Below are 22,782 nucleotides of genomic sequence, written 5' to 3'. Positions count from 1 at the left end.
TTGTCGAATAGAGTAATAAAACTTGGTCCATTCATCCCTACTTATAGCATGGGGTCAGTCAGTGAACGTCTGTCTGTTAGGATGGGCAGAAAGTGTTAACAAACACAGGAAGGAGAAGCTAAGTTTTCTAGTCCATTTCACCCTGTGGTAAAACTCATTTTAAGTTTAAACGTTTGCTGAATTTCCAAAGACGGCCATCAGAGCGTGTGCTCTTTAGGATTGTACTTTTCATTTCCCACAACAAACCTCTTGAGATAGGTAATGAAAGTAGGTGCCTTATGCATTTCTCATTCAAGATTAATGTTCACCCTGGGCCATCTCACATTCCAAAATCTCCCTAGGAAACCCTTGCCAAGAAAACATCACAGAATCCAATAACGGCAAAGCGTATCTGTGTGGATCGAAGCCTGCTTATCTTGAGGGATCTATGAATGCTTACCAATAACACATTTCAATAATACCCTGATCGTTTGTATGCCACCTTGTAGCTAACATCAGATTTTCTTAATCAATATGTGTCGAAATTAGTAATTTATCCCAAAATACAGAACTGCGGCATATTTTACAAAGAAAGGAATTATTTGTGCATCAGTTTCCATATAACAGTTGGTGGTCGTGTGAATATTTGATCCTGGATGCGACAACAGGAAAGATTGAATGGCCAACCTGGTGGTGAATTAATGATGGAAACAAGAAACCCTGCCCTTTAGTGGGAATTTTTGGAATATTCTCTTCACTCAGACACAAACGGTATTCTATGTCTGCTGATTGACATGAAATGAAAGATAGAAAAGTACTGTTCTGGAAAACAAAACCCAAGATAAATAAGTGATGGAAGTCCTCTCCTTCCCTGGACAGTCTAGCCTAGGTGCTGAAAGACGGTAAAGAGAGACAAGAGCTCCATTGTTCAAGTGGCATATACTACTTAAGGGCGGAATGATCCTGCCCGATGAGTAGACTGTGTATTTGGCTCATGAGAAAAAGTTGGTCTGTGAAAACCGGCAATGGAAGCTAGCATCCACCTCAGGCGGGTTATCCAAGAAATGTGGGCAGAAATCAACAGACTGGAGAAAGAGAACCATGCCCTCCGTGTGAAGCTGACTTCAATTAGTCAGACAACATCTAGCTCAGGGAGAGAATCAGAAGGTGAAAGGGAAGAAGCAGTGTGTGGCCAGTCTTCAGGGAGCCTGCCTGGTGATCGTCCCATGAATTCTGCACCAGCTGTGCAGGAATACCAAGGTACCGAACATATGTGGTTCTTCTGGGCAACGTTCACCTTTTCAAGCCTCTCCCAAATGACTGGTTTGTTGGGCTACTCCAATAACATCATCATTTGGTATTTGCAGTGTTCTTGGTCATGGGTTTCACTCTTTTCCTCCTAGTAGATGAACTTTGCGTCCCTAGTCAAAATTTCCTTTAGGTTCTTCAAGGTATATGTTGTAACAATAAAACGACTTCTGAGTGTACTAGGAGAGATAGGAACGGAGGGGTAAAAATCCGTCACATTCAGAACAGTTTCCACACTTTTATTTGAACTATAAAAATTCTGCAATGCAGAACAATGGATGTGCATGCTGACTGGTGTGCTCACTTACTAAGCTCGAATAACTTTTTAAGTGAGTTAGCATATGGTTCAAAATCAGACAAATATGGTTCTAGGAGATGTGTTACTCATCCACTTGACTCTGAGCTCCTTATTAAATTCCTTAAATCTTATCCACTTGGAAGTACTGTAGTACCTGCCTCTGTCTGGAAGTACTGTAGTACCTACCTCTGCCCGGAAGTATTGTAGTACCTGCCTCTGTCCGGAAGTACTGTAGTTTCTGCCTCTGTGCTGATGACAACTGTTTGCAATAATAAGTAGGGCCTGGCAGTATGCAACAAACCACAGGTACTATCTCTTGTCTTTCTGCAGAGTTTCTCTGTCCACTGTGAGCATACATTACACACAAATCAGTATATACGTATATTTATACATGTTGTGATATATACTTGCAGTGATATATATATATATTGATTTATTGATATATCAATATATATCAATTTATATACATATATATAAATACATATATATGGAATACCTCAAGATGCAAGGTCAATTTTTAGCATATTTTAAATATCAAAAATCCCATTTTCACCACAGATATTTGGTTCAATAATTGCTTAAAAAGTTGGAATCAACAGTAAGAAACATGTTCTACATTTCAGTTCTCAGTGCTTGCCTACAACAGGATATTCAAATAAAATTGATATACGTAATTAACTACTCATAGCTCTTAATACCATCCATCAAAAGCTTTAGGCACTACCAATTAGTGGTTGTGAACAGTTTGACAGTGGAACATGTCCCATTGGCTGGTGCGTCTTATTAGACATGTTTCTTTCTAGTAATGACACAAAGCATTTCAAAGCTGCAAATACATTTCTGTCTGGATCTGCATAACTCTGTCTACTGATTATCTAAGCAAACTATAAAAGAATAGCCTATAATATTAGACCTCCTTATTTTAAAACAGGAAGAAAAGATACGGCTATTTATAATATATCCTTACTAAAGGGTTTCTAATTCCTTACAATGGTGACAATTTGTTCTGAATAATTCTTCATTGTGGAGGTCAGTCAGTCTGGATGTCGTATGATGTGCGGCATCTTCTGTACTCCATAGCAACAGTTGCTGTAGCACGGATCTGTCCAACCCCAGTTGCAACCATCAAGTTGTCTTGAGCTAGTTATGATGGCATTGTTAGTAGCCCCAGTGTGTGGGAGACTAAAGCGGGAGAATTGCAAGTTAGCACCTAGCCTAGGCTATGGAGTAAGTTCAAAGCTAGGCTGGGTTACAGGGTGAGAGCCTGTCTCAAAGCAACAACAACAAAATGTCTCTGAGCACTGCCCAGTGCTAGCTGTAGATACTCCACCACTTGCCATCGCAAGCTGCAGACTCACTTTAAAGATAGATAGTACGTCCTCAAAGCTCCTCTGTATATTGCATATTCAAATAATGGAGCAATTCGGGCCTTAACATCTCAGTACCTTATTCTAAAATAAGTGCTGTGCCACTCAAAGTAGTATCCTTAATACTCTCGGGATACGAATACTATTAAGCTTGGAAGATATTAGAACATCCGTAAGGCCTAAGCACACAGTTGGAATCACACTTCTTCAGCCTGGAAACAATAACTTCCAGTTAGAATGGTATATTAAGTTTGAGAAGGGCTAGCTAAAATAGATGTCATGAAAAATTAAAAACCTTTTGTAATTGTCACAACAAAACACATACATGCAATGTAATGTAAAGCTGTGCTTGGGGATCCAGTGGGAAGTTTTCAAATTGTATTTGTCACCCAATGATCACCTCGGAATACATATATCCAGGTAACAGCGAAAGTATACAAACGAGCAGTTTGTAGCTATCTATCAAGGAATGTGTATTATTCCTTGATATTATTATATACTACATATATATATATAATACCAATATATATACATATATATAAATACACACACATATGCAACAGCACTCAACAAAAAAATATGAATTTTACATTTTACTTAGGGGGATATGAGGAGGGTTTGGGTAGGGATGGGGCAAATGATGTAATTATACCTAACCTCAAAAAAGAAAACATTTCAAGTAATATTTGTCTTCTTATGTAATATGGTTTTTCAGGAGTAAATAAAAGGAAGGAAGGAAGAAAAACTAATCCAACAATACCCGCACATAAAAAATCTGTGATTGTATCCTAATCTCCAACTAAATGATTTTTATCAAATCTAAGTTTTCTGGTGAAATATGTATGGTCTTTTAAGAAGAGAATAATATCATCTGCCATAGAAATAAATTGACTTTTCTATAATAAAAATAAATAAAATTGTGTCATTTTCAGGAAATGAATGGAACTAGAGATCATCATTCTAGGTGAAATTAGCCAGACTCAGAAAAACAAATACAAAGTCTTTTCTATAATACGTGGACTCTAGACTTTAAAAAATTATTTATGTGATATGAAAAGAGAGGGGAGACCATTTTAGCAGAAGAAGAGGATATATGTGAGAACAGCTGAGAGTAATAAACAAGTTGAATTCAACACATATGAACCTATTAAAATCTCATAATGAAACTCATTATTTTAAACAGCGAGTACACAATTGTTTCAAAATATCAGGGCTTGAGAGAAAATCCCATTGTAAAGTGCTTGCCTTGCATGCCTGAGACCTGAGTCTGAGCTTCAGGTGACGGATGGCATGCACTGGAGAGAGCCCTAGAGCGTCAGTGACAGGTGGAGCTGTGCGGCTCGTTGCTCAGCAAGCCTAGCTCACTTGGTGCGTTCCAGACAGCTAAGGATACTGTCTGCAGTAGAAGAAAGGAAGGAAGGAAGGAATGAAGGAATGAAGGGTGGACAACATCTGAGGAACAATATCCAAGATCATCCTTTGGCCTCCACATACACTGTATACACACACACACACACACACACACACACACACATACACACACACACACCCCTAAATATACATGCATGTACACACATACATATACACAAAAACACACATACATACACACATATACACAGGTGCACACACAAATACACATGCACACACATATACATGCATACACACATGTACATACACAAACATACAGACACACATAGACACACAAACACACATATATACATATATACATACGCAAATTAGAAAAAAATATCAGCAACTTGCTGACATATTTCAAAATTTTTCCAACAGTAGAATTCTTGGTTCTATGAATGTGACAATCTGCTAATGTGCGATTGTCTCATCTATAATGTAAAAATAGGTTATTCCTTATCTCATAGGCTCTGAAATATATAAATATACATACATAATAAAACATCACAAGCAAGATCAATGTGAATTTTTCAGTTATGCTTATCAAAAAATATTAGCTATGTCAAGTAAGAAAATATTGTTACTTGACTTACAGACACACTTCATTAGAGGTTTCAGTAATATACTGCCCACATCATTTGAAATTTGAACCTGCAATCGAATCCTAAAAATCTACTGCATGGGAATTTTGAAGTGCATCCCGTTTAAAAAAAAAAAAAAATTCCCCTACTTTACAGTCATGAATGTAAAACCCAGAACATTGAAGAAAGCAACATGCTCAATCTCTTCGAAAACAGAATTATACAAAACTAGATGACATGAGACAGATATGTGCCTCTCGTCAGGAAAAGAATCTACTCAGAGGACCTGCAAGCAAATCATTTGGAGCCACAAGTTCTTCCAGATGTTCTGTGATGGATACAGTGAGAAGACAAAGGAGACATTCTACGAGCAGACTTAGCTTCCCCCTTAATTGCCCAAGGCCAAGAACTGAGCTATAGCTCTGGGGTACACTTGTTGGCTGATTTTATATATATATATATATATATATATATATATACATATATATACATATATATGTATGGAGAGAGAGAGAGAGAGAGAATACAGAGTGCCTAATGAGAATGAGCCTCCTTCGATAAAACCATGTTTGTAGAAACATCTGCATTTGCATAGTTTTTGGTAGATATAAAATCTAGCCATGACTTTACAGAATGCTCCCCTGTGCTTCTTACCCTGTGCAATCTCGCCTCGAGACTATTACGGGTGTTAAATTTTGCAAGAGAAGATAAAAGAAAATCTCTCATTTCAGAGAACTCCCAACACTGGGCCTTTTCCATCTGCTCATATCCTTGACTGGCAAGGAAACTGTGCTTGGCAGGGATTTTGGAATTGAACTAATGGTCCTGTAATATTATGTTGAATATTTCCTCCCTTGTGTTGATAAGAAAGAAAAGAATAGTACGTGACCCAGGGAGATGAGCAAAGAGTTTACTTGGTAATCAGTTCCACATTTAAGCAGAGATCTCCAATAAAACAAATTTAACATTGCTATTGTCAACATAGTCTCCCCCTGCTGGGTACCCTAGGACTCAGGTTGGATAGACAGTTTGCTACCTATTTCTTTTAAACATAAAGTTTTGTGTTTGTCACTTTTCAAACACCGGTTGTTACATAATTGCAGATAGTATACACTACAACCCGTGGAAGGGCTTAAAGATAATATACAAATAGCGTTTTCAGTTAATCACTTCAGATAAATTTGCACAAATCTGTCCCAAACCCTTGCCTAAAAATGCATCTTCTAAACTATGCGAAGCCAGGACAACCTCCTGCCCTTTTTTTTCCCCAATGGTACAGAAACTTTGTGTTCATCCTGCAATGACAGGTGACAAATTTAAATCAAGCATGTGGTTCTGGCAATCTCAACACATTGCATAGCTTTTAGTACATCTCTGTGCTGGCTAATAACAAAGTTATAGCAAGCAACATGAAGATTTAGTGAGCAGAAAGGTCCTTGGAAAAATGAAAATCAACCCATAAGGCCAACATTGTCCTCATAAGTGTTCATAGGTGACAACCAATGTCTAAGCAGAGGTCAAATGATCACCCTCAAGTCACAGCATTAAGAAGGACTCAGAGAAATCAAGACTCCCTTAAAAAAAGTTTTGTGAACCGAAGTTCTTAATTTTAAAAAGAAAGGAAGATTTCGTTTTCTTCTAGGAAATGTATTGCAAGACATTGATGGACAGAAATTGAACTGCGAGCCCTCAGGAACTAAAGCCATCAGGAAGAAACACTGAATTGTCCATAGAAAGCACTTTTGCTTTCTACTATGTTGTCTTGTTCTTATCTCTCAATGGGCTGTCTCATGATGACCAAATGAAGCCTAGTCAAGCAAGTACAGTCCAGTTAGCAATCACCAGCTGAATTCCTGTGACCATCCAGGTGACCAAAGACAGTGGATGAACCTACTCTTCTGGACTCCGCAGTAAGGAGGCCTTCTGAGTTTCTATTCATATTATATTAAAAATTGATACTTACAATTTAACCGTGTACATGTGGAGTATACTATGATAAGTTTTATACAGTTTTACAGAGACAATGGTTTTTTTTTTTTTTTTTTTTTTTTTTTTTTCGGAGCTGGGGCCCAAACCCAGGGCCTTGCGCTTCCTTGGCAAGCGCCCTACCACTGAGCTAAATCCCCAACCCCAGAGACAATGTTTATTATTGTCAATATTATTATTATTTGAATCTCATGAAACACATTTTCAGTTTTTATTGGTACATAATAATTGTACATATGTGTGGAGTATATCTTAATAGATCAATATATGTGTATATATGTAATATATTATGTGTACAGAGCAAATTAGAGCACTCAACATTTCTGTATTTTCATTATTACTTTGTGAAACATTTGGGCTCCTCACGATCTTCCATTTAAGCATAAAATCTACAATAATCTATTGTGAACTAATTCTATGTTTGTGAAGAGTTTTCTCTGACCACACGATTAAATGAACTAATCTCCTCTTCCATATGTATCTACCTATTGATTTCATTAGCTTTATCTTCCTAGAATCTATTATTATCTGAATTGCACCGTGCATTTCTTACTTATGGTGCATTTTCTACATAAGCCATATACTACAGGCTCCATGCAGGTGAAATGGCTTTAATGTTTATTACCCTAAGTGAAAAGGTGCCCAGCATGTGGCTGTGACCAACTAACAGTTATAAGATAAGTCAGAAAACAGATGTCTTTTTTCAACATCAACAAAGTATCATCAACACAATTTTTTTTTCATTTGTGAAGGTCCTTATGGGTCGACTGTTTTTTAACTCAATTTTTGTGCTTCCTGTACAGGCAATGTCATGATTGTCAGACGCTATGCCATTTCTCCATCAGTTCACTCCTATGCAGCCAATGACCCCTGGGAAGCTAAAAACAGACTTCCAAATAATGGAACGTCATTGGCCTGTTCTTCAACTAGGAAGCAAGACAGTGAAGAAAAGAGGTTGGCAGCAGACGCGTGTGGCAGCCATAGCTCCAGCCAGAGAGCTTTTTCTGATGACAATTTTGTTTGCAGGTATGCTTTCTGTGCCTGAGGTTAATTTATAGACACCTACTGAGAGGTCACCAAGCATCCTTCTAGATAGCCAGGATGTATCCACTGGAGGAAACAAAGCCGAAGGGTAAAAATAATTTCCATCCCATTGATGTCCACCTAGGGAATCAAAAGAACAATTTTTAATGGGGTCAAATGGCTCTTTCCAACAGATTCTGTAATAAGCAGAGAATTCAGTCTTTAGTCCTTCTCCAAACATTATTCATACTCTGAACCAGGTACTAACAACAGAAGACTCAGCACAAGAAGTCATTGGATGATGAAAGTGACACACAGGAAATCTGACCACTCAGTAGTATGTCTCAAGGAAAAGAATAACTAATTTAGGAGCTAAACACACAGTTTCTTTCAGAGAAAGCAAGCTTCTCATGGAAGCAAATGTCTTCAATGGATTTGAGGGGAAATTAATATAATGGACTATTAGGTATAGACTCAAAGGTGCAAGAGACAAGGGAGAGTGCTCCAAAATACATGAGTCAATATTTAATATGAACTCTTTCCCCACAGTCCCATGTATTGTACATATAGGGTATCCCAGATTGTAGCAGTATTTAGAGAGGTTGTGGAAACTAGGAGATGGAACCTCGCTGGAGGAAGTGAGTCACCAGAATCAATTCCTAGTCTCTTCCTATAAGTTCTCTTCCATTTGTCTGCTGTGATGTAAATATCTGTCCCCTGGCACACTCCCCTGCCACCAAGATGTCCTGACCATGTAAATGTATCTGAGAACATGACTACTCCCAGATATGGTTGAGGGAAAGGGTTTTATTGTAGATATGAGGGAGGGTACAGACAGAGGAAGAGTCCAGAGCAGAAAGAGAAAGTGTTAGACTGAACATGGCCAGAAGACTGGACTGGGCCATGAGAGAAAAGGAAGAGGGGGTTGTAAGCAGGAAAGGAAGACAAAGAGAGGAGCAAGAGAGAGAAGCAAGAGAGAAGGGATGAAGAAAAGAAGATAAACAAGAGGTGTATAGCTGGCATGGTATAAGGGAATGAGAAGCCAGAGAAGGAAAGCCTGGGGCTAGAGAAGTTTAAGACAGGGCAGAGTGAGAAGGCACTTGTGGTTCTGAGGAAGCCTGGTGGCCAGTAGGCACACTTTGGTATGCTAATAGTTACCACAGATAGTCATTTTTCCCTTCTGACAGTGATAAGGAACTGTCCCTTTGGTGGAACAGAAGAAGGCTCTAGAATCCTGAGAGTGTAGTTTCCTTCGAACCTGACAGCCCACCAACACTGAACAACGAACTATATCCTTGAACCCTCTGATACAGTGAACTAAATGTGTTTATTTTACCCCTGGGGTTGTTTCTGTTAGGTGTTTGGGTCTTAGCTGTAAATAGTAACTAATAGGGTTTTGAAGATGAGACACAGCGCACAGTCACTGCCTGGGTAGGGCCAAGGGCCCCTTCAGAGAAAGAATGTCTACTAGAAAGGCTGCATACAGGAGTACAGCTTCTTCCCTCTACTCTTCCGCCCACCCTCAGGGAAGCTCTGACTGGCAACGTCTCCATGCATCTGCCTTGTGTGAGTCAAGTGGAAAAATAAAGAAAAGGGAGTGTGGGCTTCATGATTGGCTTATCACAGCAAAGAAAAGAGGAAAATCCGTATTGTTGAGAGAAGATGTGAGTCATCGGGTTTGGTAGTGGCTAGAAATCAAATCAAGGAATAACCACAGGCCTGAAAGAACTCTTCTAGATTTTTGGAGGGGACAGACTTTCCACTGTGTGGGGGGTGTAGAGACTGAGGCACTTTGATTCAGATTTCAAAAGACAGGATGAAATGGTGTGTCACTTGGACAAAGTTCCCCTCAACCAAGAGTTACCCTGAGTCATAGAGATGGTTGGGTTGGGTCAGAAAAAGAAAAGTGGAAACGTTATACCTCATAGGACGAAAAAAGAGGACATTAAAGACTGGGATACCACAATTAAGGGATAAAGTAGGGGGGAAAATGAGGACAGAGAGCCAAAGGGATCCATCACAGAAGGACTTTGGGGATATGCTATACAATAATACATAATTATTGAAAATCTAGTTTTGAAAAATGTCTTGAAAACTTTCAAGATACTGATCCTCTGTGATATTATAAACACCAGTGTACTAAAAGGTTTTGTAAGACGGTCTTTTGTGTCTGTCCCCCATCCTCACCAGAGGTAAATGTCATCATGACTTTGATCCTTTCTAGCCATGGTTCTTTACTTTTACTACATCCACCAATCCATCTATTCATTCATCCACCCATCTACCCATCCATCCACCCATCTAACCATCTATTCTTCAACAAATGTTTCCTGAGGTATCCCCTTTAGGGAAGGATTCTGGGTCGTACTACACAGCAAGAAACAACTGTCAAAGATACCTGTCAGAGTGTGTTTCTTCAGATGTGATAAACAATGAATAAAAAAGATGCACAAAGTATATATTAGACTAACTACTACAAAGGAAAATAAAGCAGTAAAAAGAAGTGAAGGGTGAGAGTAGCGACCATGGTTAAAACACTTGGTACTGAAGCCAAAACCTGGGAGGGGAGAAGGGGGTCAGGGAGTGCAAAGTTAAGAACTCTCTGGGTATTGAGAATTGCTAAGTGCAAAAGCCCCAGTTAGGAGGATCAAACCAGATGCATTCAAGGAGAGGCAACACGTTGAGCAAACCACAAGGAAGAAGTTCAGTGTGGTTTCATGGCCACGTCCAAGGACTCTCTTGCTTAATCTACTCTTTTTCTTTTTTAAAGTTATTATGCAGGAAGTCCTATTATGAAAAGGCTGCAAGAGGATAGCAAAATAAGGAGACCAGGCTTAAGACTATAAAGCAACCTAGGCAAAGGATGATTATTTCCTGGCCAAGAATAGTCGCCGTGGATGTGGGTTCTGGGTGCATCTCAGTTGGAGACAGGAGAGATTGTTAATGAGTCCAACACGGGATAGGGAAACAGGAAGTACACACAAAACAGTTGAGTTCCTGCACTCATGTATCTTCAGAGAAGAGGAAGGAAAGATAGAGGTGGGGATATTGATTTTTAATAATACAAATAAATATACCATACATATATCATTTGATGCTTTCGCAAAATTGGTGGACTATTATTCATTGTAAAAATAATAAAAGGTTAAAGTATACAGCTTGTACATTATTAAATACACTTGTAATTTTAAAAAAATCAAATATGCTTGCAATGATACAAAAGTGTATCTTATACTTTGGAGTATACATAAGGAAAATGTTTATTGTCATACTCCATAATGACTGCTCTTTGAATTTTGATGGCTAACTTGTATCTATATACTTTGAAACTGTATAGTGGCTGTGAGAATATTTAATTTTTGCACTGAGTAAGCACCATAGGACTGAGAATTACAGTACTTTTCCCCATTTCAATCAATACTGTTTTTTAAATGAGGCTTGGGGAACTAGCCAATGTTTACAAAGTATTCTTTTTCTGAAACAAAATGTTTTCCAGCTTCCAAGCTGCCAGTGAATAAACTCTGTAGAACAGAGTCCAGTTTAAATTCAGAAGTTAGTTTTAAAAGATAGAGCCATCAGTACCCCAGTGTAGTGGAATGTCAGAGAGGAGAGGTAGGAGGGAGTAGGGGGGTGGGTGGGTGAGGAGTACCCTCAGAGAAGCAGGGGGAGATAGCCGGTTTCTGGAGGGGAAACTGGGAAAGGGGGTAGCATTTGAAATGTAAATTTAAAAATCCAATAAAAGAAAGAAAGAAAGAAAGAAAGAAAGAAAGAAAGAAAGAAAGAAAGAAAGAAAGAAAGGAAGGAAGGAAGAAAGGAAAAGAAAAGGAAAGAAAGGAAAGGAAAGGAAAGGAAAGGAAAGGAAAGGAAAGGAAAGAAAAGAAAAGGTCAAGCCAAGTACAGCACTGTATTAAAAGAGGAAAAGTCAACATTGGCTTAAAACCAACATCTGGATTGGCACAAAAAACTGCTAGTGACAGAGAAGTACTCACTAGGAATTGCTATCTTTTATTATAGTCCTTTATCACTCTGTGTCTTATGCACTCAGGAATTAACGGGTAAACGGCATGTCATTACTCTGATTTGGAAGGTTTGCTTACCTCCTGGAAACGTTCATAGTTTCACAAAGACACGGGAAGAATCCCTTCTTTTGAAGCTGGATTTTAAATTACAGCAGACATTAAGCCTAATTTGGTTGTAATAGTTCCCATCATTATACCATGAAAGTAGTCCTTTTTCAGAACTCTTTTGTCACCATTCCTACAGACGCGAGCTTTCGAGAACTGTGGTTGCAATTTCAACTTTGCTTTGGCTTTGACATGGAAATCAATTTTTTCATCCGGTGTTTCAAGATTAAATAATTTCATGATGTTTATAAAATTAAGAAAATGGATCCAGGGAGACAACAAAAAGCAAAAATAAAGATGCAAAATAAACAATTTGCAAAAAAAAAGCAAAAATAAATATTAAATAAATATTTAATAAAATATTAAATTTGCTGATTGGAGGGCCAGCGAGTTATCTCAGTGGGTAAAGGCACTTACTGTCAAGCTTCATGATCCGACGTCCATCCCCAACCCCACAATGTTGATGGAGAGCACAGAGTCCTATAAGGTGGAGTCCTATAAGGTCCTCTGACCTCCACATATGTCCCATGGCACACGCATGCATACATATGTACACACAGACACAAACATACACAGTAAATGAATGTGATAATTTTTCTTAAATTTGTTGATTGGGGGAAAATGGAGCTATTCTAATAAAAATAAGCTGTACTTTTCCACATCAATGTGCTTAGGAAGGTCAGCCTTTGGAATAAAACCCTAGCCTCATCACTTTCAGATAGCATGTTCTTGGAAAGAGTTATTAATACATCATTAGCCACAATCTATTCTTTGGTGCAATGGGAGTTGTTAGAGCAGTTACCTCACAGTGTTTGTGGAGGGCAGGAAAATAGCTGAGCGAGTGGGTCATTAACTGGCAGCGGTTGCTACTATTTTATTGATCCTAACACATGGAAGCACCGGTCCACCTTCCTCCCAAGGGAAGGTGCAGATGTGTTCTGAGATGCAGACCACGGAATGCCATTCTATGAAGCTACACCCTTATCTACCACAAAAGAGAACGGCTAAGAAAGGACAATCATTTCAAACGTGCTCTTTCTACTGAGTCTTAAGAGAAGTTTCTCATGGGGAAGGTCAGAAACCTACATAGTACTTTGGAGGTAAGAGGAGAAATGAACTAAATGAAGGAGTCAGTCCTTTAACTGACACTGGCTGTCATTCTTTCTCCTTGTCCCTGTTGGGAGTCACACAGGAAGCCCATTCTGTGATCTTGGTATCAAGGAAGCAGATTGATCTGGAGTTTAATATGTGCTTCCATAGTTAAATATGCCAGATATATTTAAACTATAGGGTTGTGAGACATGGCACGATATTCATCTGACATCTTCACATTTTTATCAGCACTATATACAGGGATTAATTAAAAGGCCAGTTGTGACCTATGTTTGCACATTATTATTAAGCAACTAAGAAAATAAGTATTTTGATATATAAACTTCAACAATGTGGGCAGTATTCAATGACTGAACAAAAAGAAAAATTACATATCATCAAGGTTCACTAAAATCAATCTCTCTCTCTCTCTCTCTCCCTCATTTGTTCCATGTAGGGAGAAGACAAAGACAGTCAGTTTCCAGTTACCCAGGGATCGGTCATCCGTTCCCAAAAATTCACATCCTCTGAAGAACTCAACAAATGAGAACACAGACTCCTTCAAGCCTCATTGCAGAAAAGGGTGTGTGAAATAAATAGATTCCCAGGAGATGGGCACAGGCAGATCTGTGTCAGTGATCTTCCTGGGAGGAACTCTGCCAAGATGTCCGGTAACACACACACAACCTCACTCGGTATTCACTTGCTGCACTTATTGGCCAAGGAATAGGAGTGATTGTGTTGTCTTGTAGCTGAATTTGAAGGGCAGGTGCGTGTACAATGTTTCTCATGTGACACTGGAACTTGTATCTACCGAGTGTGCAGCATTGCACTGTGTAGCATCTGGAAACGCTCCTGGGTCCCTTTCAGAGGAGATCGCAGCAAACCTAGAAAAACTTGTTTTGGTTAAGCAGTGGTTCTCAACCTGTGGGTCGAGACCCTCTTGGCAACCCAAGGAAATAATTTCATGGTTGGAAGTCACCACGACATGAGGAACTGTTTGAAAAGGTCACAGCATTAACATTAGGAAGGTTGAGAACCATTGGGTTAATACCACAAAGGCAGTCATGCTGACAGACACTCCTTGATTTGTTCTGTACTAGTCGAAGTCACTGTGATGTGAGACAAACAAAGCCATAGCATACACTATGTACGCAGAACCACCGTAGGCAAAGCCACTGCAGCCGATTAGGAAGAGAGAAGAAACTCAAGTCATTACCATCCAAAGGCCTCACCCCAACTCCTGAGCTTTCAGTCAGTCCACTCTTCCCCACTCCTGTTTATAATGACTTTATTTATAAAACTCGTGTTATTTTCAAACAAAGATTTTTTTTATATATAATTGGCAGTGTTAAAAAATGCAGACCCATAGGCCGTGACTCAGAGCTACTGGGTGGGTAGAAAACAGAAAGACTGGAAGTTTTCATTTTAAGTGAGCATTCCAGGGCCGTTTCTGGTGTACAGCTATGACTGTCGTGAGCTGTGGTAAATCCAAAATAAAAAGGCCCAGGACTCTCCGATGCCAGCCTCCTGCTGAAGGAGAAGCGATTGCGAGGCAAAGGTAGGAAGAATCCATGCTGACCCTCTGAAGAGGTTTCTAAGAGTCCTAGATAGACAGCTGGAAGAGAGAGAAATGCTGGCATCCAAAGCCACCTCTGCCCTAAACGTAACATAACAGCATCAAATGTTTCTTTTATCGCTTTCATTTAAGAATAACAATATTCTCCACAACACTGCAGACTGGAGAACTGGGTAGGGTTGCAACTGGAGAGAAAAGATACAGATGGGATATAAAAACACATTCACCCAGAAATAAAGCCACGCTGGGTGGAAGCTAAGCTGTTAACGACGGAGCCGCCAGAAGCTTTTGTTGGTGCAGTTACCCTCACTGCATTTTACATTTAAAACTTTTTGGCTTTCATTTTTTTTCAAGAGTAAAAATCAGTGCTCAAACTGGGGACTTTCTGAAAGTAATACATAACAACCACTCACATTATATCATACTTAGAAATGTTGCAATGACTAATTATCCCTCATGTCAACCTCAATGACCAGTGTGTGACTGATATTCTGTCCATAGTCATCGCCCCAAACCCAACTGGCAGTTCTATGATTGAGTCTAATATTGCCCAGCAAAAGCAAGCAAGCGACCAAACAAACAAACATGTAGCAGCAATCTAAACTTTGGAATTAATCCTTCTGTTCCCTGATTCACTACGGTACAAATAATTAAGATTTCTGATACTGTTTTATATTTAATGAATGACAAGTGAGCATGAAATAAATTTCGTGACGCTCCAGCAAGGGAGTTATGTTACGGTTGCCATGTGTACCAGACTCCCAGTGATCTGCATGTGAGTCAGAAAATCAAATGCCTCCCAGGGACAGACAAGTACAGAGATGAACGAGGACTAGAGAGCAGACCCAACGGGCCCCACCCAGAACAGACCATGTTTAGTCACATTTGTTACATGGCATTGCCGTTAGGTCCCATTGTCAAGAGGTGTTAAAATCTGGGTACTTATGCACAATTTCCTGATTCATAAACACAGGAGCCAGATCTAAGCTCTAGGAGGCCAGATTTCAATCTCTGAGTTAATCACAATTTCCCAAGCATAGATCCAAAAGAAGAAAATGGATCGGGAAAGCTGTCTTAGAGGATGCCAAGAGGATAAGGAATTTGGGGTTGGGAAGAAGTTGGGTGGTAGGAGAAGTCTTCTTGGAGAGTGAAGAGCCTAGGGCCAGCCTCAGTCGTTTAGGGGTTCTTGAGAATTGGGGGATTGAATCAGTGTGAATCAGAGTCTCAGGCAATGAATGACGCAGGTACAAGCTGGCAGGTGACTCACTGCTGTTCTGAAGTTGTGCTTGGAAACAACTTGCAGTGTCTGTTTCTCTGTCTCTCTGTCTCTCTGTCTGAGTTTACCTCAGTATTATATTAGTTATACACCTCCATGTTGGACAATAGCATATAATCAAAACCCTTTTCATCATTTTCCTCTGAAAAGCCTCATAAACCTATGTCACCAAAAAGCACAATGTACACACGTAGTCACAGTTCAGTGTCTGCTAAAGCAAGTTACACATTAACTTCTAAGTCTCAGAAAAACCTCCAAATCACAGGTCATCTGGGCATAAACTGTTTACAGCATTGGCAAGAGAAAAGAAAGGTGCTAAACGGGTCAGGGTAATGTCAATATTTTTAACTTGTCTAAATTTGCAGAATCTCTTCCTCCAATTTATTGAACTCATCCAAATATCTATTTCTACAGTGCTGTACAAACTCTTTTCCATATGCAATACTAATTCCTCTCACAGCTTCCCCAGGACTCCTTCACAAGCCTGACTTCTAGCTCTTAAAACTTGTACCCTCGTTTCCTTAGGCAGGCAATGCCAGGGGGTCAAATCAGTATATTCCAATGTTTCTAGGAAGGTCAATTCACTAATCCACTGCCCCCTCCCAGGGTCCAAACCCTTCTACTCATCCTTTTATCTTTTTTACTATACATATATCTTCCAATTTTCCCCGATAATATTTCTGGATCAAATTTTCTATTATTAGAGATCTCCCCTCATGAACTCACCACTGCTCACTAATCCAGTAAACCCATCTATTTCTTCCTCTGTCTTGTCCTTGTACTCTCTATGGACGTCCCTGTCCTTAGTGACCCAGGCCCGTCATTTCCTTTTCCTTGGGGTCTTCAATTCTCATAACTACTAAAACATTAGGTTTCTCAAAAACATTTCCTGCTTCAATGTTTCCTAGTACAACTTAATCATCACGAGTTGGCTAAAGTTTCCCAGAGCACAATCAAGGCAGCCTCCACATCCAGAACCCCTTGTCCCGATATGGCTGGGTTGGCTGCTCGATTGGCCAGGGCCAGAGCAGTTTCTTCCAATGGCATCAAAGGCATTTCCTTCTCTTGTAATACCCTCAATCCCTTTCCCAGAGATTTTTACCAAAATTATATTTGAGGACAAATATGGTATAAAAAAAAAAAGTAAAAACACACAGCCGTGCAAGAAAGAGCAACACCGTCTGCTAGAAAGCTAAAGAGTCATTGTTCTTGTGGACAGGTCTCCCGCAGCCAACGCTGTGTCAGGCAGCTGCATTCATAACCACATCGCACCTAACAGGGAAGCTGAAGCGGTGACATCATAGTCTAATTCACATCCAAACTTGGCTCACGAAAGAGAAACAGAAGGCAGTAACACGTGAGCAGATCTTGTTTTCAAACTTCTAAGCTGGAGAGGTGCACTGTCTTGACTAACGTGCAGACCCTAGAGTTTCAGCACCACGTAAAGCTGACATCGAGAGCACACGGCCTTAATCCCAGAATTCGGGAGATAGAAGCAGGTACATCAGAAGGTCACGGCCATCCTGGCCTGCTCGATGCTATCTAGGAAAAATAGACTTACTACTCGCCTTACTCAGTTTAAGGCCATTGTTCAAGGAGGAAAGATGATTGACAGGAACACTTCCAGATATCTTTAGCTCTCATCAAATCCTGGCATATGTGAGTGTGTCAACCCGTACTAAAGATTCGGACCGGGGTTGGGGATTTAGCTCAGTGGTAGAGCGCTTGCCTAGCAAGCGCAAGGCCCTGAGTTCGATCCCCAGCTCCGAAAAAAAGAAACATGGAAAAAAAAAAAAAAAGATTCGGACCTCTCCTAGGGCCACAGTGCTAGGCTGAGCATAAAGAACAAAGAGCGTCCTCGGGAGACTTCTCCCTCAAAATATTTTAGCTGCAGACAAAAGGAAGGATTCAGTGAAGGTCGGTTAGTGTATCCGAACACACCCCTTGCATGCTGTCTACCACTGTGAACAGCTTCAATGAGGTTCTTCCTAAGGAGACTGACTCTTCATGCCTGCTCAACAATTAAACATTCTCCATGCATTCAGTCTGTGTTTGAAAACACCGATAGTCAGAGAACACTCTTCATCATCACGCAGGGATAAAGAAAAGACCCATTGAGGTTTTTCCTACGGTGTCTGTCTGTCATTAATGCCCTAGATATCCACAGTCAGCGATTCCCACAGCCTTTTCTAAAAGGAGAGAGAAGAAAGACTGTTTCCTAGGTATCTTATTTCTGCTTAATCATTTGGAATTACTAAAAGTACCTGGGAAATTTGAGCTGCAACTTTCTGTTGTCCGGGATTTTCTAAAAGGTGACTGACTCCTTGTGGAAGTCAGATTTCTAGTCACATCTTCAACTGACCCCCGCCTCCCTCTTCTTGATTATTTCAAAATTATTTGTTACTTAAACCTTCCCAGAATCATATTCACAAGTGGCTGTATTTATATCATTTGCACCTCTCCCTCGCCCCTCCTGTGTCTCCTCAACTCCCTGTCAAATTATTAACCTCTTCTTCACTGCTGATGCACACACACACACACACACACACACACACACACACACACACACACACACGCCGTCATCTACATTGGTTCCCAGTTTTGAAACCCATGTAAACACCTATCTATGCCTTAAGACCACAAGAAACACAGCACCACTCTCCTTCAAAGACAAGATGAGCAGTCGCGGCTTCGCTCATGCATCTCCGATCTTAGGCATAACGCAGTCCTGAACCCTCACCAGCTTTTTGTTTCCCTTGGCCTTAAGATGTTCAGTTTAGGCATAACCGCTACAGACTAGGATAGCTACTCAGATGAAAGCACTGGTCTCTGAAGCACCCTTGATTTTTGAAATAACATTTTGGCTAACGCCTTAGTTTATTTTCCTGTGGCTGTGATAAAATGGAAAGAGCAACTTGAGGGAGAAAGGTTTAACCTGGCTCACGGTTCTTACGAGCACTGTCCCACACGGCAAGGAACCCATGGTGAAAGAAAGACAAACGCTTGAAACAGAGGATCACACTGCGTCTGCTATTGAGAAGGAAAGGGAGTGGGTGCCTGTACTCAGCTCTCTTTCTTTTTTGTATTCAGTCCAGCACCCTAAACCCAGTGAATGTGAACGCCACTGTTCGGTTTTAGCCTGAGCCTTCCCACCTCAATTAATCCCAGTAAAATAATCCCCCGGAGGCATGTCTCCTGGGTGAGCTTATCTCCCTGATACTTTTGATTCTGACGAGTTGACAGGTAACAGTAGCCATCACAGCCAATTAGCCCCATCGTCTACTGCAATAAGAGACTTAGCACTGAGCACTATGAGAAGAAATGGACAGCTCAGGAGGAAAGCAGTCTCCGTTCCCATCACTGGACCATTCAACAATCTGCTAGAAAAAAACCAATCTGCTGAAGGAGAACAGTTGAAAGGAAGTCCACGAAGGAAGCCAGTTGCAGCCTTTCTAATTCTATTACCTTAGCTGTTGAGTGAGTGGCTTTATGTTATCTGCTCAAACTAAAGGATTATTTTTCTGTCATCTCTGTCATAATCTCTGCTGTGGTCCCATCTGGACTACTCCTTGGCACCCTGCTGGTTCATCATTACCCATTTTTTCCTTCTTGAAACAGGAACTCGCCCTGGCATCAACTCTGTCCTGTTCTAAGCCCAATCATTCAAGAGGTCTTCCCAAACACTCTCTGCTTTTGCTCCCCAAGTGCTTTCCTGGTATTTTTAGGGTCACACTGCAGCTTGGTCTCTAATCCAGAACCTTAACATTAAAAAGCTGATCTTCCAGAAGCTATTCCAAGAAAAACAGCATCCCAAAACTTGGAGCTTAGATGGGAAAGTCTCAGCCCTCCCAGAAACTGCATGTGGCTTCCAACCCTGGGTTCAACACAAAATCAAACGAACTAGGATGCCCTTGGAAGCCTCACTGCTCATGCCACACCTTTGAGGGGCTAATGTCAGCCTCTCTAGATGGGGACCTTGGCTTAAATCATCATCATCTCCTCTCCACCTACCCCTGACGGCAACCTTCCAGATAGACAATCATTGAAATTGTAAAGGTGATAGGTTCCTAAGAGCAGCCCTACATCAGTCTTACAATGGAAGGTACACAAGACTGAAATCAGACAGCCTCCTCTCTAACCCATCCGTAAGATCTTTTTTTTTTTCTTTTTTTTTCCCCCGGAGCTGGGGACCGAACCCAGGGCCTTGCGCTTGCTAGGCAAGTGCTCTACCACTGAGCTAAATCCCCAACCCCCCCCCACTCCCGTAAGATCTTAAGCATCATTAATAGGTCTCTTTAAGTCTCAGGTCCTCGGTCTGATACATGAAGATAATCTAGCATTCTCTACCTCTCAAAGATTTAAGGAGCTAAATTATGCAAAGTACTGAGAGTATCCAACTGCCAGGAAGTGCTGAAGAGGTAATTGTCCTGAGAGAAGCAACATTAGGAACAGGATGTGTTTTTACCTCCAAGGGTAATGAAAGTAGAAATGCATTCAGAATCCAAGCCTGCACAGGGAATTAGGGACAACCCTGTTTACATCACACAAACCTCATTTTCTGTCTCACGGTCCAATATCCTTTTCTGCAGCTTAAATCCTGCACAAGACGACTTCAGCCTTTTGTTCAGCAACTGACAAAGATTTAAGCAATGAATGATGCCAAATGATGCCAGATATGGTCCCAAAGCTCTTCTTCATTAAAAAATTATGTGATAAGCCTACTTTTAAAATATAACACAGTGAGAACTTTTTTCTTTTGTTTAAAGCCCAAGGTATCTTTTAACAGTTTCAAGTAACTCCTGGCCCTTTCTCCTCAGTTGCAGTCCTCTTGAAAAAGACCTCCTTCCCACACTGACTGTCAATTACAGACCAGCCAAGCTACAGGGAAAGTCCTCGTGTGAAGTTGTTATCACCCTTGAGGGCATTTCCAACCTAGTTCCCGCACTGGCTACTTTATACCAGTGAGGCTTGACATTCTATTGCTCTATTTGGGCCTGGAGCAATCCTGAGGAAAGGGGCAGGTAATTAACTGAATAATCTGGTAAATCGAGTAGGCCAAGGAATCAGATTTTGGAGGTGAAAAAAGTCACTCTGATAAAGTATCCGTTTACTGGTTGATGTGCACAGGAAGTCAGAGATGTGCGATGCCTGCCCTGCTAGGTTTTCACTTTGCTTTGATCTGATGTTTGTTAGTCTATGTCTTCCTCTTAACATGGGGTGGTTTCCTCTGTGCCTTGCCTTATAGATTGATGTGGATTCTTTCTTGTTTCCTAGAGACACACAGCAGCTACAACCTTAGTTTTGTCCTGAGCAAAGACTCTGCACTTTAACTTTTGAACAATGTAGGAACTGTTACGATTATGGGAGCTTTTCTCTTGGAGCTAGGGATATGAATGGTTCAATAAAGTTCTTGCCATACAAGCATGAGAAACAGAGTTCTGACCCATGATACTCATGTAAAAGCTGGGCATGATGATTTAGGTCTGGAACCCTGAAGCTAGGGAAGAGCAAACACATGCAGATCCCCAGAGGCTTTGGCCGGCCACGCCAGCTAAATCAGTGATATCTGGGTTCAGTGACAGACCCTACCTCAAAAAAAAAAAGATGGAGTGTACTAGAGGAAGACACATGACGTACACCTTTGGACTCAACGTGCGTGCACTAATACATGTCCACATGCATGCACACGTGTGTGCATATAAACACACACACACACACATATGCTCAAACGTATTTTATAGTTTTTTTTAGAGAAAATATGCCCTCTCATGCTATATGTTGTCTATAAGCATCCTCTGGGATTCATTAATTTACTCTAGAGTTATACTGACTAACTAAATGGAGACCATCAAATCTGCCCATACAGCCTTAAGAACAAAACCAATCTCCCAGGCTTCTTTTGAAGCAATCTTGTTTGCTAAATTGTACAAGGATTTAAAGATAATGCCAGAGACTTTTTGCTTGACTTTCCTCTCGCTACATTCAATTTGCTGCATTATCAAGGGCTCACAGCAAGAAAGACCACAGTCGAAGAAAAGAAGAGAGGAATATTGTGGTGATGAAGAATGTTGGGGTGATATTAGCCTTATCCTTGAGAAACTGAGAATGAAATACAGAACCTTTGTAAGGAGTAGCCTTTTAAAAAATATACAGAAATTGCTCGTGTGAAAGGAATCCATCTCAATAGAGCCACGTTTGGGTTCTTTGACTGCTGTTGATATTTTGTTTTAGGTTTGGCTGGTTTTTGTTTTGTTCTGTTTTGTGTATTGTTCTAGTGGAGAAAGGTCATTTCAAAAATTATAGATATAAACAACGTTCAGAATAAAAAGTAAGTCATGTAAATTTAGCGTTTGCCGTAGCAAAGAAAGTCATTGACATGTCATCGAGGGCAAACCTAAGAAGAATGAATGTGTGAGCATGCCTGTCGAGAGCTCTGGGAAGAGAGGCTATCATCTGGCTCGCCTTCCTTTGTTTACTTTGCATGCTTTGTTGTGTGATCTTTCTTATTATCCAAATTAGACAGAGCTCCTGGATTTTATCACTTAGCATGCAGGGATTGTTTTCAATATTTCTTGTATGTAAATGATAGCACCCTACTAGCCTTTCTCAGTGGACACAATGAGCGCTCTCTTACAAAGATCACATAAAGAGAGAAAAAGACTAGCTGGTGATTTTTAATTTTATCTGACCAGTAGAATCATGCACGGAGCATGCTGGGAACACTAGAGAAGACCCAGAAGACAATGAAGTAGTAAGAGT

General features: G+C 40.4%; 1 protein-coding gene across 1 annotated transcript; it reads left to right on the top strand.

Moving 5' to 3' along the window:
* Positions 1 to 1,004: 1,004 nt before the first annotated feature.
* LOC116898549 (putative coiled-coil domain-containing protein 195) lies at positions 1,005 to 20,988 on the top strand. Its single transcript, XM_032899761.1, has 3 exons — positions 1,005 to 1,239; positions 7,733 to 7,955; positions 20,841 to 20,988. The coding sequence occupies exons 1-3, from the start codon at positions 1,005 to 1,007 to the stop codon at positions 20,986 to 20,988; spliced, it is 606 nt and encodes a 201-aa protein (XP_032755652.1).
* The last annotated feature ends 1,794 nt before the right edge of the window (positions 20,989 to 22,782 follow it).

The sequence above is a fragment of the Rattus rattus genome, chromosome 4, assembly GCF_011064425.1.
Source record: "Rattus rattus isolate New Zealand chromosome 4, Rrattus_CSIRO_v1, whole genome shotgun sequence".
NCBI classification, from domain to species: domain Eukaryota; kingdom Metazoa; phylum Chordata; class Mammalia; order Rodentia; family Muridae; genus Rattus; species Rattus rattus.
The sequence above is the reverse complement of the archived record's forward strand: the minus strand, read 5'-3'. Positions and strand labels throughout refer to the sequence as shown.